The 17398-nt window shown below is 44.9% G+C and overlaps 1 protein-coding gene across 1 annotated transcript in view; it reads left to right on the forward strand.

The window, feature by feature from the left end:
- The window catches only part of SVEP1 (sushi, von Willebrand factor type A, EGF and pentraxin domain containing 1), a 169625-nt gene extending 154612 nt beyond the window's left edge, over positions 1–15013 (forward strand). Inside the window, exons 48-50 of the mRNA XM_065549724.1 lie at positions 5710–5805; positions 9711–9804; positions 11926–15013. Of these exons, the coding sequence (XP_065405796.1) occupies positions 5710–5805; positions 9711–9804; positions 11926–11956 (221 nt within the window). The 3' untranslated portion in view covers positions 11957–15013. The remainder of the gene's footprint in view (positions 1–5709; positions 5806–9710; positions 9805–11925) is intronic.
- The last annotated feature ends 2385 nt before the right edge of the window (positions 15014–17398 follow it).

The raw sequence follows: 17398 nt of genomic DNA on the forward strand, positions 1-17398 counted from the left end.
GCACCCACCATTTTTTCCCTGTGGGTGCTCCAGCCCCAGAGCACCCACGGATTTGGTGCCTGTGTTACTCAGTCCTCAATGAGGCATAATTCCTAGCGACTCTATGAGAGTTTTGCCCAAATACAATATTGAATAAAAGCTACATAGGGATTTTAAAACTTTGCCCATAATTATTATTTATACAGGGTCATAGAGAGTGCATGGTGCTATACAGACACATAAAACAGACAGGCCACTGCCCTAGGAGGTTTACAGGCTCATTTCAACATGACTCAGTATGGGATAGCAGTAAACCCCAGGAGTAGTGGGTGTGTTGTGGGAAGAGCTAGAGTTACAGCAGTAAAAGACTGAGATTTATGCTATGGGTTGTGCGCACATCTTTATTTACTAATATACTTACAAAATGTATCGAGTAGTTTGCATAGCTAGATGTTAGTGGTCAGGTAATACAGTGATGTCCCTCTGGCACCTTCCCCACCCACAGCCCCTCCTGACTTTCTGCAGCCTGCCATGCTCTGTGCCTATGGGAGCTGGTGCTGGATTTCCCCTCTAGGTACAAAGGATCATTTTGTGAGTAAGGGGCTGGACTGGGCTGGGTTCGAATCTGGGATCTGCCACACACGCCCTGTGTGACCTTGGGAAAGTCGTTAAGGCCCACATCCACAAAAGTATTTAGGTTCCTAACTTCCATTAAAATCAGTAGAAGTTGGAAGCCTAATACCTTTGTGAATCTGGGCCTTAGTCTCTCTGTGCCTCAGTACCCCATCTGTAAAATGGGGATAATAGCACGGCTTGACCTCACAGGGGTGTTGTGAGGATAAACACATTAATGTGGGTTATACTGCACTTCTGGAGCCCATGAATATAGAGATATCTGGATAGATAGAAAGGCAAATATTTCCTTCTATAGTTAGTACTCAGAGATGAACCTGAACCAGGGAAAACGTCCTCCGACATCAGGGTTTTGAAATCCCAATCTGAGTCATGCTGCTTGGGACCATCTCTAGCTATTCTTGTCACTGTACTTAGGAGTGTTGCATGTGAGTAGAGACCCATGGAAAAGAATGGCAGATCCCTTTACAGTTAACAAAGCTGAATTTGATTAAAGTATTAATATTGTTTGTCGTGGCCTGTACATCATGTTTAAAAACAATCTATTAAATCCACTTCCTTCCTGCAGCTGCTGCTGCTAAGTCTGGGCCTGGGCTGTGCCACACCGAATTGGCTCCATGAAAGTGAGGAGAAGAAATTTGGCAAACAAATGGTTTGGCCTTCGGTGTTACAAACTCCAGCTGAATAGTGCCTTTACATAGTCTCTCTTTTGCAATCTCTGTGTCCCTTCCTTCACACACACACTTCCCCTACTCCAGAGGTTCAGGGTGAGGTGAATGTGCCCAGCACCTTGCAAAATCGATGAAACGTCATAACTGATTTCCTTACCTTCCTGGTAACAACAACGCTTAGCCTAGTCCTCAGCTTTGGAAGACTAATGTTAGGCTCCTGGTCATTTTGATCTGCCATCCCAATTCCTAGCCCGTCTCCCTGTATACTCAAAGGAACGGACAGCTGACTAGTTACATTAGAGTTCCTACACATACATGCGCTCTCTCTCTTGTTTATGCAAAGACGGTAACTGAATGGAGAGTCACATACAATGGGTTTTAAACCATCCTACTTCATTTTGTGGCATTGTTTCCCATATAAAGAGAGTCAATAATTAATACATAAGGACCTAATCTTGATTGGTACTGAGTACCTGCACCTCCCCTCCGCTTCAGCAGCAGATGCCAGTGCTGAGCAACCTCTCACGGTCAGGCTTCAGCTGAGGTTACAAAACTCTGACAGGATTCAGTCACCTAATATTTCATGGTGCATTTGACTCAAGGGGCGGGGCTGGGGGGGTGGGGAAGCTTATAGTGTGACTGGCTCTGCCTCCTGAGACTAGCTCTGCTGCCCTGAGAAATGTGGAGGGACCCTAATTTAACAGTATAAACAAAAGAGTAATCCAATGGCAGCATGGAAGTCCCATTCCTTCTCGTGCCTATTTTTGGCTTTGCCTCTGCTGTGCAGTAAAGGACATGGGATCAGACTTCTCAGTCCCCAGATAGGGCACGTGGCTCCCTCTTCAGGGATGAAAGAAACCCAGTTGAAAATGCCACCGAAGCTGAAGAATAACTGAATTTGACCTATTCATTTCAATGTGTTCTGATTAAGTGCCCACCACAGAGTTTCACTGGGGTCGTCGTCTGATCCAACTGAGAAGCCTTACAGCAGCCAAGCCCACTGGGTTTCACCCAGTTCTTCTTCTCTTGTGGCATCTCCATTAGTGGAGGTTTGCAAGCATGGTAGTCCATTCTCCACAAACTTCTGCTAATCTCTTTTAAATTAAATTTAAAGGATCACTAGTCCTTTTAATCCCCATCGTCCATCCAAGATCTTTTGCTGCCTCGTGTCCTTCTGCCATCAGCTTTCCCCTCCAGTGCCCATAAACATGCATCGCCTGTGAACCTCTTAAAATGTGCCTTAAATCTTTCTTTTCATAAAATCTCTGACCAGCGTTTGCTGAGTTTCAATCTTCACCCAGTTAGGACACAGAAATTCCAATTGTCAGGGACATTTTGCAGAGCTCTCCTACTCAAGGGGTCTGCAGAGCAGGACTTTATTTTGGGGCCTGATTATGGTCTTTATCCCTCTTGGTGAGCACTCGCGTGAGGATTGTAATGGGATTACTCATGTGAGTAAGTGCTTGGTGGTGTGAGTGAAAAGTTAACACAACAGCAGCAGACTTGCTTACAGTAGGGGTGCAGGGAATCCAGACCGGTTTTTAATGCACACTCCAAGGATTCAGACTATTTGTCATTAAAATACATCTCACTGCTGTGTCTTATTTGGACAACCGCAACAAACATTTTAAACCAGTTTTGGCTAAAAGTCATCATCCTGAATTGCTTCTGCTAACATTCATATTGCTCTTGTGATATTAGCAAGCAAACTGAGATTTAAACCACACAGGCAGCTGTCAGAGCATACTCCCCTTGAACCAAATGGGGGGTTTCAGGTTGTTTTATGGTTTGGAGTTTGTATTGTGGATATTTTATTAATATGTATGTAGTTACAAGTACATATTATTTTCCACAATTTCCCTTGCATATGGAGGTAGATATATGTATATAGATATAATATCAGACAGTATCTTTCTATCAACCTATCTATCAAAAGATAATGGACAGATGATCAATGATAGATCGATCGTCTATTTCTTATCACCATGGTATCTAGGTGCAGATACAGTGTCTCTTGATCGCCAAAAGGTTTTTCCATAAAGCACTCTCTATCTGTTGTTCTCATGTATCCACTGTTACTTCTGGTTTTTTCCTTCTCCTTTTCTCTTCCTCCTTCACTCTCATTTTCTCTGCACTTCCCCTTGTACATAACAGTCTCCAAGTATGTGAAAGGTACATAAAGAGAAGCATGATAAATTGTTCAGCTTATCCACTGAGGACAGAACAAGAAGCGATGGGCTTAAATTACAACAAGGGAGATTTAGCTTAGGCATTAGTAGGCTGACCAGACAGCAAGTGTCAAAAATCGGGACAGGAGGTGGGGGGTAATAGGTGCCTATGTGAGAAAAAGACCCCAAAATCAGGACTGTCCCTATAAAATCAGGACATCTGGTCACCCTAGGCATTAGGGAAAACTTCCTAACAGTAAGGGCAGTTAAGCCCTGGAATAAATGGCCTAGGGAGGCTGTGGAATCCCCATCACTGGAGGTTTTTAAGAACAGGTTAGACCACGGGTGGGCAAACTACGGCCCGCGGGCCGCAACCGGCCCGTCAGACCTTTTAATCCAGCCCTCAAGTTCCCGCCGGGGAGCTGGGTTAGGAGCTTTCCCTGCTCCGGTGCTCCAGCCGGGGAGCGGGGTCTCCGCACGGCTCCGGAAGCAGGGGCAGCCAGGGGACTCTGCACGCTGCCCCCACCACAAGCCCCGGCTCTGCAGCTCCCATTGGCCGGGATCCCAGCCTGGAGCACCCTCCTGCACCCCAAACCCCTCATCCCCAGCCCCACCCCAGAGTCTGCAACCCCAGCCGGAGCCTCACCCCCGTCCATGCACCGCAATCCCCTGCCCCAGCCGGCCCTCCATACAATTTCCATACCGAGATGTGGCCCTCGGGCCAAAAAGTTTGCCCACCCCTGGGTTAGACAAACACCTGTCAGGGATGGTCTAGATAACACTTAGTCCTGCATCAGAGGGGTAGCCGTGTTAGTCTGAATCTGTAAAAAGCAACAGAGGGTCCTGTGGCACCTTTGAGACTAACAGAAGTACTGGGAGCATAAGCTTTCGTGGGTAAGAACCTCACTTCTTCAGATGCAAGTAATGGAAATCTCCAGAGGCAGGTATATATCAGTGTGGAGATGACGAGGTTAGTTCAATCAGGGAGGGTGAGGTGCTCTGCTAGCAGTTGAGGTGTGAACACCAAGGGAGGAGAAACTGTTTCTGTAGTTGGATAGCCATTCACAGTCTTTGTTTAATCCTGATCTGATGGTGTCAAATTTGCAAATGAACTGGAGCTCAGCAGTTTCTCGTTGGAGTCTGGTCCTGAAGTTTTTTTGCTGTAAGATGGCTACCTTTACATCTGCTATTGTGTGGCCAGGGAGGTTGAAGTGTTCTCCTACAGGTTTTTGTATATTGCCATTCCTGATATCTGACTTGTGTCCATTTATCCTCTTGCGTAGTGACTGTCCAGTTTGGCCAATGTACATAGCAGAGGGGCATTGCTGGCATATGATGGCATATATAACATTGGTGGACGTGCAGGTGAATGAGCCGGTGATGCTGTAGCTGATCTGGTTAGGTCCAGTAGGTCCAGAAACTGCACCATCTACTCAGGACACTCCCTACACTAACACAGGAACAAATCAACATACCCTTAGAGCCACAATAGCAGAAGTAAAGGTAGCCATCTTACAGCAAAAAAACTTCAGGACCAGACTCCAACGAGAAACTGCTGAGCTCCAGTTCATTTGCAAATTTGACACCATCAGATCAGGATTAAACAAAGACTGTGAATGGCTATCCAACTACAGAAACAGTTTCTCCTCCCTTGGTGTTCACACCTCAACTGCTAGCAGAGCACCTCACCCTCCCTGATTGAACTAACCTCGTCATCTCCACACTGATATATACCTGCCTCTGGAGATTTCCATTATTTGCATCTGAAGAAGTGAGGTTCTTACCCACGAAAGCTTATGCTCCCAGTACTTCTGTTAGTCTCAAAGGTGCCACAGGACCCTCTGTTGCTTTTTACTTAGTCCTGCCTCAGCGCAGGGGACTGGATGGGATGACCTACTGAGGTCCCTTCCAGTCCTACATTTCTTTGACTCTATGTTCAGCCTCTCATGCCCAGTGCACCAATGCAGGCTGCAGTAGGGGCGGGATGAGAAAGGCCCAGTATAGGTCTGATGTATTTGAAGCTGAAATTATTTACTCCCCATTGTTAGGCCAAATGCAGATTTGCTGCCTATGGATGAGTTTTATTCTCCTTGTAAACAGACCCCACGCAACACTCCTGATAGTGGGCAGAAAACAATTAATGAGCTGAGCTTTTGGTGGAACAAAGGTTTTGTTCGGCTCTTCTCAACGTCCCTCTCTCCTTCCGTGGTGCTAATGTTTTTCTTCTTTGTCCTTCCTCTCCCTTTATTTTTTCTTAGCAATATGCATCCTGCCTTGTCTGAACGGAGGTCGCTGTGTGGCCCCCTACCAATGTGATTGCCCAGCTGGGTGGACTGGATCGCGCTGTCATACGGGTAAAACTACTTTTACTCACCTATGTTTCCTTTTCCAGCGTTTGTTGTTATCAGCACCAAGCAAGGCAATATAGAGGCATTTCACAGGGCTCTGTGGTAACTACTGACTGGCTCAGAAAAAAAAATTATTTAATATTCCTGGAGGATTTGATCTCCACTGCTGCAGGCCATTTTCAGAATAATCTTGTTCTTGATTAGTCTGCAAAGCAGCCTGCTCCCATTATCAAGGGAGCTTTCTGTTAAGGACCTGCAGATAGAAGAGAGGATTCCCACTGCCCATTTCCAAGGAAAGGAATATTACCATATCACCCGACCAAGGACTGAGCAGAAAGCATGCGTCTGAATTATTGCCGGAGCGTAAGAGTTGCTGAGCATCCGCAGTTCACACTGACTTCAGTGGGACTGCAGGTGTTCCACATCTCTTTTCTCTGAGACATTTGTGTGAACACCAACCTTTGCATTTGTGTTTGTCACTTTGATTTATCCCACTGTCCCGTGTTAATTTGTGAGGAAAACGGTACCTAGCACAAATAAATATGAGCAGAATTTGAACCTGTCCTTTAAAGACCTTCATGTTACTTAGTTTTCAGTAGTCACTTGTGGGTGACTGCTGACGGCATGGAGAAGAGGCAGGGGGAAAAGAGATGGACGTCTTAGTATGTTAGACAGTCTAAACTCAAGTGATGCAGTTTGTGCCTTGTGTACAGTACATCAGTAGAGAGCTCAGACCTTCAATACTTATTGCTCATTGTTTGTTTATTCCTTCATCCATCCCTAGCTCTCAGTGTAAGCCGTGTTAACTACGTGTTCTGTATGTGGGGCAAGGTATGTTTAGCAGTGTTCTGGCTGTGCTAGTGAGCGGTGCTCTGCAGAGGTCCAGCACCCACACACCAGTTGCCAGAGGCATTCTGTCTTCGGAAGGCAGAGGAGAGAGGCAGACAGAATTATTATGCATTATGCAAACAGTGTGCTAGGTGCTTAGGGCAGAGTCCTTCCAAGAGGAGCAATATGCATAAGCCTCTATGACTGAACTCCTTAAAATGCTGTAGCATGAGCTCCCCTCAGCTCGTGCCACTAATGAGGTGCTTGGATGGTATTGGGACCAGACCATATCCACAGCTTTGCCTTCTGGAGTACTTCTAGAGTGCAGCAGCTCAGGTCTTGCTCACTCTCCCCTGCGCTGCCATTCTGGCTGCCCTGTGCGCGTGTGCAAGAGGAGGGAAGCATTGCCTGCACCTTCTCTCCTCGCTTGTGCCCATGCAGGGCTAGCCAGAATCCCAGCCATGGTATCTAGTTTAGACAATCCAAAGGACAGAGTAGTGGCCCTATTTTTAAACCTCCAAATAGATCGGGGGAGGGAAGGGGGGAATCTATGCCTTGGACTCACTGAGCTGCACTGCTACGTTTGAAATACTTTAAAGAATTGCGGGTCTGACGATCCCCTCCCACTGGTGTGAATTAGAATTACAGACTTGAGTGGAGTTACCCAATGGTGTAAGTGAAAGAAGAATCAGGCCCTGTTTCTATAGCCACGTTGATCACACTTTATATTAAGGTTCTATTTACAAATCCAAGCTTAATAAATGAGAGCTGTCATGAACACATTGCAGACATGAGCAGAATGTGTTATAGACGTTTATAATATCATTAGCTAAAGGTTATAAGTAACCTGTTGGGCTTGATAACACCCAGCTAGCCCTTTAATAAAAGATGCATTAATCATGAATTTACCCTTTATAAACTGTTTTTAAATGGAATCTTAAGTGTGGCACTGAGTATAGGGCCTGATTCTGCCCCCATATAGCTCTTTACACCAGTTAATTGGACTGACTTCAGTAGCATTACTCTAATTTACGCTGGTGTAAGTCAGAGTCAGTGTTTTGCCATTAATTAATAAATATAGCGGGTCAGCAAATATGAGGGAGATGCCATGTGATATGCCGCAGGCCTAAGCATTCTTCTGAAAATCAAGTTGCGAAAGTAAAATTTTTAAACAAATCTAAGAGTAAAAAAAATGTAATCTTTTCTGAAGAGATTTGAGTACTACAGTATGCAGTAACGTTCCCTCTGATATTTTACAAAGCACCATAGGAATTATTGCTGTTATGTCTGGATGACCTAGGAGATTGGAGACAGGATACACAGCATTTCTCTTAAGCCATTTGAAACCATGCCAGATTGGAAATAACCCAGAATTATTATCACCTAATGGTTGTTCCGCAACCCATATGTTATTTCTAGTGGACAGGTCTGCCCATCACAAAATCCATCATCAAAACTGGCATCCTCATTGGCATTTTCAGCAGAAAGGCCAACATTAGATTAGTTATGGAGATACAGAACTCGCCTCTCACTTTTCAGTCAGTCTGTGAAGGTTGGAGTTTTTTGAGGCACATTGGTGACGTGAGGTCAGGTGTGGGGAGGTTTGTACCACTGCTGCCCTGACTGTACCTGTGCTATGGATAAAGAGAGAATTAAATACAGTTACATGGATTTTTTTTTAAAGAATCTAAAGTAGTTTTCAGCGTGACGTAATTAATTATATTTAATGTGCAGAGAATGGTCCGTTTCTGTAACCACCTGACATAATTTTGGTGCTGTATTGCCCCCCATCCCTCCCTTTAAATGGATTGGGGTAGTGTAACACCAGCTGCTTTTGCCGATTCCTGCTAAGTGCTCCCCTTTCTGTCTTCTCTGGCTCCATTTTTTAATCCGTTTCTGGATAGTGGTGCATTCTCGGTGCCTAAGTATTGGCAACAGCGGCTGTCTCATTCGCTATGTTTTGCTTTTCCTCACCAAGACTGTATCATCTGCTTAAGCGACTTTACATTTTTCAACTGTCCTGTGCTATAACATCTTCCATTATGAAGCTCATTAAATGTGTCTTCTAGTCTGTCCTAGTAATCATATCGCACTTCGTCTCATGGACTCAGGGTTGACAGGAAGACTTGGGGCTTTGTCTTTTTCTCTCTGTTTGCCTGATGTCCATTTGGCTGACACAGCAGAGTAACTGCAGCTGCTTCATGCTGTCCCGACTCTACCAAATGGGGTTGGTGTTTCTTCACGACTTGAAGTGCCCTGTGTAGTTCACTTACGCACTCCTCATGGCTGTGAAGTTTCTGTCAGGAAGCTGTCGTCATTCTCTGCTTCTCCTCTGTTTCCATGTTCAGCTGTTACTTTATCGAGAATTACTCCTCCTCAGAAGTTAGTTTTTAAGTGGCTCTTTTGTCATCATGTTCTCCTTTTCATCTGGTATATTTCCCCCCTTGCAACCATGTTGAGTTTTTGCTTTTCTGCACACAGTTCTGGGCATTGTTTGTGTCTCTTCTTCCGAGCAAACATCCATGTTTCATCTCTGAAAATGAGGCCTTCTTTCCTATTGATCTCTTTGATGTGCTACGTTAACTCCTCCTACTGCTTATATTTGCATTCCACTTTGCTTGCCTGAGCTTGGAGCAGTAACGCATGTTTTAAAGTCAACATAAAATATTTCATTGAATGTTTCCTGCTGCTATGCATATCACAGCAGCTAGCAAAAATAGCAAAGAGGGTTGATTCACACTTAACAAAGATCCACTTCTCAGCTTATTCTTTCCAGAGCAAATGGTCATATCCAAACACATTTTCAGGGTTGAGGGTTTTTTTTTTAATGTTATGGTTTTGAGAACACCTTGGTCCCTCCTGTTCTCTGCCTGTGGCACACAAGTCTCCTGAGAGCTGTAGTACTTCTATCTGAACCAGGTTATTGGGTTCAGAACGGCTGGGTGGGGTTTACTGGGCTCATTCTGTGACTAACAGAATGATACATACAGGGCTAAATGGATTTTCAAAACTTAATCTCCCAGATGAAAACTATTCTAATCCTACTGGAGTACATATGTATACATGTGTGTATTTGAATGCAGCTGTGTGCCAGTCTCCCTGCTTAAATGGTGGGAAATGTATACGACCAAATCGGTGCCATTGCCCCTCATCATGGACTGGACATGACTGCACGAGGTAAGTGCTGGCAAACCGTCTTTCACATCAGGTTTGTGTCTGACTCTAATGATCTAATTAAATGGAAGGTAAAGTTAAATAAGGAGTCTCTGTACAGATGAACATCTTTTGGTGCAGGTCCGTTGAGGCATGTAAGCAGCATGCCCTCTACCTCTGCAAGGTATTTATAAAAAGAACAGGAGTACTTGTGGCACCTTAGAGACTAACAAATTTATTTGAGCATAAGCTTTCATGGGCTACTGCCCACTTCATCGGGCATAGAATGGAACATATATCGAGGAGATATATATACACATACAGAGAGCATGAACAGGTGGGAGTTGTCTTACCAACTCTGAGAGGCCAATTAAGTAAGAGAAAAAAAAAACTTTTGAAGTGATAATCAAGCTAGCCCAGTACAGACAGTTTGATAAGAAGTGTGAGAATACGTACATGGGGAGATAGATTCAATGTTTGTAATGGCTCAGCCATTCCCAGTCTCTATTCAAGCCTAAGTTGATTGTAGACCACCACTCACAGTCTATGGTTTGTTCACTGCACTGGATTTGGCAAAGGCCACTGTTTGGATATTCTCCTTTTGTTTTATGGGGCTGGCTCTAATGCCTATTTCACGTAGACTGTAAGCTTTCTGGGACTGGAACCATCTTCTTGTTCTGTCTTTCAGAACCTCAAGAGAGGTTGTTCCTGTGACATTCCCATCTAGGACATGAACAGAAAAGCCAGAACTCCCATGACAAAGCCAGTTCTCATAAGATTTCCAGCTTGATTTTTGCAGATTCCAAGAGGTTTGATAAGTTTTGATTTAGCAACCAAACCTTTTGGAGTTTATCTGAGCTGAACCAGAACTTCGAACCTTTTGAGGTTCTCCTGTCACCAGTTTGAACTGTTTTTATTATTAACCAAAGATTATAAATATGTGCAGCACTTTATATACCCAGAAGAAGACAGGTCCCTGGCCCAGTGAGCTTACAGTCTAAGGGTCCAGACCTCAGTACAGGGTACTTCCATCAACTCCAGTGGAGGTTCTGCATGCAGACAGCTTAAAGGGTTGATGCTTAATTAGACATAACACAACTGATAACCCTGGACAAAGGAGGTTAAAAAACCAGAATAATGAGATTTGTTTTGTTTGTTTCATATCTTGTTAGCTTCAGACTTTGGCCTCAGCCCTGCAGTGAGCTCCATTCAGATTCAAGGATCTGTAGCTCACCGCAGGATCGGGACCTTGTTTTAAGTTTTAAAAGGATACAGTGACACGTACAAGCCAGAGTAGATAACACTGAAAAGAAGGTTAGTAGTGGTTGGCTAGCTGGAAGAAATGACTTTTAAGAGGAGATTTGAATGACTGGAGGTTTATATCAGGATCCAGGACTAGATTTCCTTCATTGTTTCCAATATGGTGCCAGGTGTCAATCTTTTCTATGCTCCCTGAAGCCACTTGGCTCTCAAACTACGCAGCTGCGTAGCTCACCAGGAAATTTGGGGCACCAAATTGCCCCAGATTTCCCGGTGCCCTACGCAGCTGCGTGCTGCTCCAGCGGCCAGCCCTAACTCCCGGCCAGCTCAGCCCCCGTCCTGCCCCCACTCCACCCCTTCCCCTGAGCTATGGCCCAGGGGACTGCAGCAGAGGTCGGGCCGCTAGTGAGTGCTGGGGAGTGGTTCCCCCCGGCCCCCCTGCTCCCCAAGCCTGGGAGCCAGGGGAGTAGAGCGGAGCGTGCTGGGGCCGGGTCACTCCACTTCCTGCCACCCATGAGTGCGGAGTCAGACTCAGCCTGCAATCAGTGGGTGGCAGGAAGTGGAGCAACCTGGCCCCAACCTGCTCCGCTCTGCCAGCTCGTGCTGGGGAGTGGTTTCCCCCCAAGCCTGTTCCTGCCCTGCCCCCCACAGACCTTGGGCACAGCCTTCCCCACCCCCCACGGACACCTGGGGATTCACACACACACACACACACACACACACACACACACCTGGGGCAAGTCCCCTGCACTGCGTAGGGCTCCACAATGTCCACGGACGGTCCTGCTGGCTCTAATCACTTCTGCTTTCATTTTGATATGCCTCACCCTGCTGATTCATTCTGTATATTATAGAACACTAATCTTGTTTTGTTTGTTAATGCAGGAAAAGGAAGGCTGGATTCTATCCCTTTTAACAGCAGAGGAACTGTTTTATACTAAGAAAATATTTCTTCAGCATAGCCACTGGGGCTTGAAACCTAATTCATTGTAAATCAAATCCAGTGCTTTTTTCCCCCTTGAAAATGTTTTTGCTTTGTGATATATTTTTCCTATACTTTTCCATTTTTAAAGAAACCATCTGTATTTTTCATATACAAAAATATAACAAATATATGCTGCTACGCACACACAAATGTACAAATTCTGCTGTCCAGCAAGGAAATAGCTTGTGTACATTTTGATCCTTGCCATTCCTTGAATACAACTGGTTAATTAAAATACATTTTACTGCCAACCAAGAGTAAACAGGATGTTGCAATTCTGGGTACTAGTTGCCAAAGCCTTACTGTAATTCAGCAGTTAGACGGTAGACAGTAGTTACTGTTGGCTAAACTGAGCTGTGAAACATTCCATGATACTTTGAACCTGATCTCACTTACACCTATGAGAATTAGGTGTAGTTTGACTGAAGTCAATCTCAAACCTCCTGGCACTCTGCTACAATGGAGTTATACCAGTGTCAGGCTGGTGAAAGAGGAGAATCAAGCCCTATAATTTTTGCCATAAGGAATTAATTTTCTTTGAAAATGTTTTAATGAGAGGGTGTTTGTGTTAAGTTTACCATAGATTTACTGGTGAAATAGTCACAAGTTTAGACTAGGTGGGAGAATGTTGTGTAGCTCAGAATGAAATAGCCAGACAACTCCGGTAGCCATATCCATGGAAACAGGTGAAATTGACAGGTGATATTTGTAGTGTGCAGAACCATCAGTGAACCAAAAAAATAGTCTCTCTCACACACATACACACACACACACATACACCTTGCCAACCAAGAACTACAAAGTGCACAATCCACATAGGAGTGAGCTATTCCAAGTCATACGTAAAGTCTGTCGCGCAGACACCCCTATTGCTGAACATATTAGCATCATAAGAAACATGCACCCGAGTGCCCTAAAAATGCCCTTCACTAGGGATCCAAAACACTGATACTCTCCTATTGCTAAGTAAAAGCAGGGGGTGAAAGGAATGTTTGGGGAGTGGAGTGTGTTTGGTATTAGCATTACAGAGTGAACGTCTGATGTATGAAAGGAGTTACTGTACAAGAATTTGGCTTAGAAACCTTACCTGACACACCTTTCTACAAACACTCTGCTCGCTAGGTTCAAAATGCTCACATAATAAAGCAAAATTAGTATCAACATTAGGAAAGAAGAGGAAGGAAATAATTTATCTCATGGAGCTTTATTTACTCTTAAACCATTCTGTGTGCACACTATGGTTCCCCACCCTTCCCTTTTATAGTTAGGTATCCCTTATGAACGCGTCCAGGGAAATGTAGTCAAAAACAAAGAGGAGTTAATTATGTACGTGCAACTGCTGTGGGCACCAGTGAAAGGAAAACATCTGATTATTGTGGTGCCAACTATAGAGGCAGAGAAAAATGACAAGTGGATTCTGTAATGGTAGCAACTGCCAATTTAAAAAAAAAAGTGGATTGGAGAAGAAAAGGAGGGAATTTTGTAAAATGGATTCTTCTTTTCCTATCTCAGTTCTAAAGCAAATTAAATTCCAGCCTTCAACCTGCAACCACAGCAACCAATTGATAGAGATTTCCATTCAGATTGTAGCATGCTATAATTGAACAAAAGCAATTAGAAAAGTTAAGGAGCTTCTCCTCCTATCAAGCGGAGATAGTACAGGGCAACTATACTGTGGCACCCAACTCCACTACAGTGGGTTTCCTTTACAATTTTGATTTAATCATTACTGCTAAAATATCAAAATATGATAACGTGCTACACTATAGTTCCCCCCAAAGAAATAATCACATAGCAACTTAGGTCTTGGAGAGGTTTACACCAAATAGTTGCACGCATGCTCTCAATAAATACTGTCCTTGGGAATGAATCACCACCATTTATCAATACGCATTTCATTTGCCTTTCTCTTTGCTATCACCGAAACTCTTCGTTTTCCGTTTTTATTTTGTTTAAAATAAAATGTTCCTGGGAATTTAGCAGTGTTTATTACAAATGTTTAAAAACTGATAAAAATCAGTGCAACAAATTAACTTCACAATTGTGTGGGTAAATATGGAGGGATGGGGGGATAGAAAACAAGCAACAAATAGAGAAAAGTAAAAGCAGTTTAATGCTGTGGTTAATTTCATGAACTGTACTCTAATAAGCACACATCTGCACACGAGTGTATCTTCCCCTACATTACCTTATTTTAACAGGCAGCCTAACATGTACACTTAGGCAAACATAGTATTAACATAAACACAGCTACCTAATGTCATGTATTGGGTTTCTTGAGAGTCCAAAATTTGGGTGAAAATCAGTAAAAACTGAAAAATGGCTTTTTTAAAGCCCAAGAATCTTTCAGTAAAAATCACGTAAGACTGAAAACAAAGGGCCTTAGCTGTCCCACACAGAGTGTTACTGGAGGCCTTTTGTTCCATATGACCTGTTTGCAGTACACCGCCCAGAAACTACAGGAGATGGAGTGGGTAGATGGAGAAAACTGAGCTATCTTTTTATATACACACACATTTATATATATATTGTTCTTGTCTCTTTACAAAAACCAAACCGTATCTTTTCTACTGTGTCTGTATAGTGTGTGCCCTTTCTCTCCTTGTGATGCCCTGATTCTGTCTCGCCCTGATGCTCTCTTTGGAGTAGAACAGTGTTGTGTATGGAGGCACTTTGTGTTGTAGGAGACTGCTTAAGAGGAGCTGCATGGCCTGCCTCTAGCACTGGAAGTTCACATGGATGAACAGTTAGACAGGACTCAAAGACCAGTCCGGAAAAACCATGTCATTAGCAGAGCTGCTGGCAAGGCACAAAGGCTGTTCTAGTTAATGATATTTTGCTCTTTACAATAATATAGTCTCAGAGGAAGGATCTTTTTGCAAATACTGTATTGTCATTTATGTCACTGCTTGTTGTGTGTATTAAATGACTTCTGTGTGATGCACTTTACACTGTAAATAAAGTTGCACCCTATTTAGTACCTGTAAATACAACTTTGCGCTCTTTCATTAGTGCCTAACAACAGCTTCCTGTGTCTCCTCCCAGCTCTCCATGGCCTGAGGTAGGAGTTGGGGTTGTTAAGAGAAGCGGATCTCCACTCCAGTGCAATGATTGAATCATTAATACTCATTCTGAAAGACTAATCCAGGACATCCAAACTTCATTCTTTAGATGAAGGTGCAATTAGCAGTGTTTTTAAAATCCTCTCCTCTGGTTGGAGATGTATGAAGAGCGAATGGGCCAAACTCAGGCCTGGTGTGTAAGCAAGTGCAACTCTATTAAAGTCAACATGTGCTCTTTGCTACCGGTGACCGAGCTGGATTTGTCTCGAGTGCTCTGCTGGGCTCCCGGCTTTGTGCACTGACAGTAAGGGTTTCAGAGGCACTTCAGGGGATTTTCAAAGCTATCCAGGTCCCTACTGAAGGGGAGCTGGGAGCCAAACTCCTTTAGACTCTCTTGAAAATCCCAGTATCTTGTGGACGATATGCTATCCTAGAAGATATTCCCAACAACCGATGTTACCACTGTTCCATACAAGGAAAGTATAGAACAGGTCAGCCAACGATTTTTTGCAAACCACACCATTGGTTGCAGGTCACATGAGAAATTGCACTGGATTTGATGAAAGTCAGCTTATTATGGGGACTTTGGGCTTGTTTGGTGGCGTTGGGTGGCTGTTTTCATGCAGTTGTGGCCTGTGTTGTTTTTTTCTGCTTGTCTCTGGAGTCTGATTTTTAGGGGGGGAAGGGGATTATGCCCTATGCTGTTTTTTTCTCAAACTCCACCCAGCAGCATGGCCTTATGACACAAACTCTGCCCTGTGGCATGACACACAGATACAAACCCTTTCCCCAGACATTTCTTGCCTTTTCCACAGGTTTTTAGACCAATTGCACTTGTTTGCGGCAGGTTTATGGCAACCCTTGCTGTTAAACTTCCCGGGTCTGCTCACTTTCACAGCATCTTTTTCGCTTTCTCGCTTTTTTATCTAAAGGAGGCAGAGCCCGGATAGAGCCTGGAATTCCAGGGCTGGGTGATTGGGGCAGGTTCCTTCATCTCTTTGCAACCCCCCTCTGTAAAACCAGGAGAATGAGCCGAACCTCCTTCTGTGAAGTGTTGGAGCTCTGCAGATGGAAATGAGTGTCTGAGTGAAGTATTTTTACTAAATGGGAGGATTGGCCAAAGCCTCCAGAGAGAGACCATATCCACACTGAAAGTGAAAGGTCACCATTTCGCTTAGAGGACTGTGTCCCGTCCCCTCCCCCCCACACACACACACACCCATTGCCATTTGCATCTGCCTACTCCTCTTCCTTCTGCTATAGGCGCCATCTGCACTGCCCCTTCTGTTACCAGCCCCACCTAGATTCACCCTTCTGCCCTTTGAATTTTTACAGCAGGGTGTCAAAAGCAATTGCAATTCTCTCTTCCCAGTCCAGGCACTGTTCTTGAATCCGTTCCCTATTTGAACTCTAGTATCTGCTTGTTTGTGTTCTTACAGAGTGGGGGCCACTAGAGGGGAGGGCCTGATCCTGCTGCCATTGAAAGTAACAGGAGCAGGGTCCCTGAAGGAGGATCCCGTACTGCTTTTCATATAATCCGTGTATAATGTTATGTCCCATCAGAGCCACGTTTTGGCAGTCTGCCCCCACTCCCCCACTTCGAGTGGTGAGGGCAGGGGAAGCAGCATGGGGCCATCTTCTCCTCCAACTCCACCAGGAGCAGCAGCAAGCTCCCCTCTCCCCTGGAATGGCAGGGGTAGCAGCCAGGGGAACCCCCCAGACTTACCCTAGCAGCTGGGGTGTATCTGCACAGGCGCTGGGATTGAAGCACTCTCCTTCTCCTGACAGAGTCCTGAGGTAGGTAGTGTTGCTGGTGCCCCCAGAGGAGGGGGAGTTAGCACTCTTAGAGGTGCCTGGGATGCAGGTCACCCCTCCCAGGGCCAGAGTTTCAGCTTGTCTGTAGACTTCGAGAGAACCATCCATTAATTTGCCTCATGCAAATGTAAGGGGACTGTTGCCCCTTACTAACACTCAGTGGGGGTGTTTTGGTTGGCTAGCTCCCAGCACTAAAAGGGGAAGGGTCGATGGCAAATCAGGAGCCTGAGACTGACAGTCCCCAGGAACAATGGGGAGAGGCCAATGCTCCAGATCAGCCTGATTGACAGAGCGGGCAGGGAGTCAGGAGGCCAGGGGGTCCCGTCCTCCGTGTGAACTGGAATGGCCTGAGTCAGGCAGAGTGGGGCCGAGCTAAGGAGAGAGCAGGGGTAGGGTTACCATTCGTCCGGATTGCCCCGGACATGTCCGGCTTTTTTGAGCTAAAAATAGCGTCCGGGGGGAATTTGTCAATGTCCGGACTTCCCCCCATGCAGAG

The sequence above is a fragment of the Chrysemys picta genome, chromosome 6 (assembly GCF_011386835.1).
Source record: "Chrysemys picta bellii isolate R12L10 chromosome 6, ASM1138683v2, whole genome shotgun sequence".
Classification (NCBI taxonomy): domain Eukaryota; kingdom Metazoa; phylum Chordata; order Testudines; family Emydidae; genus Chrysemys; species Chrysemys picta.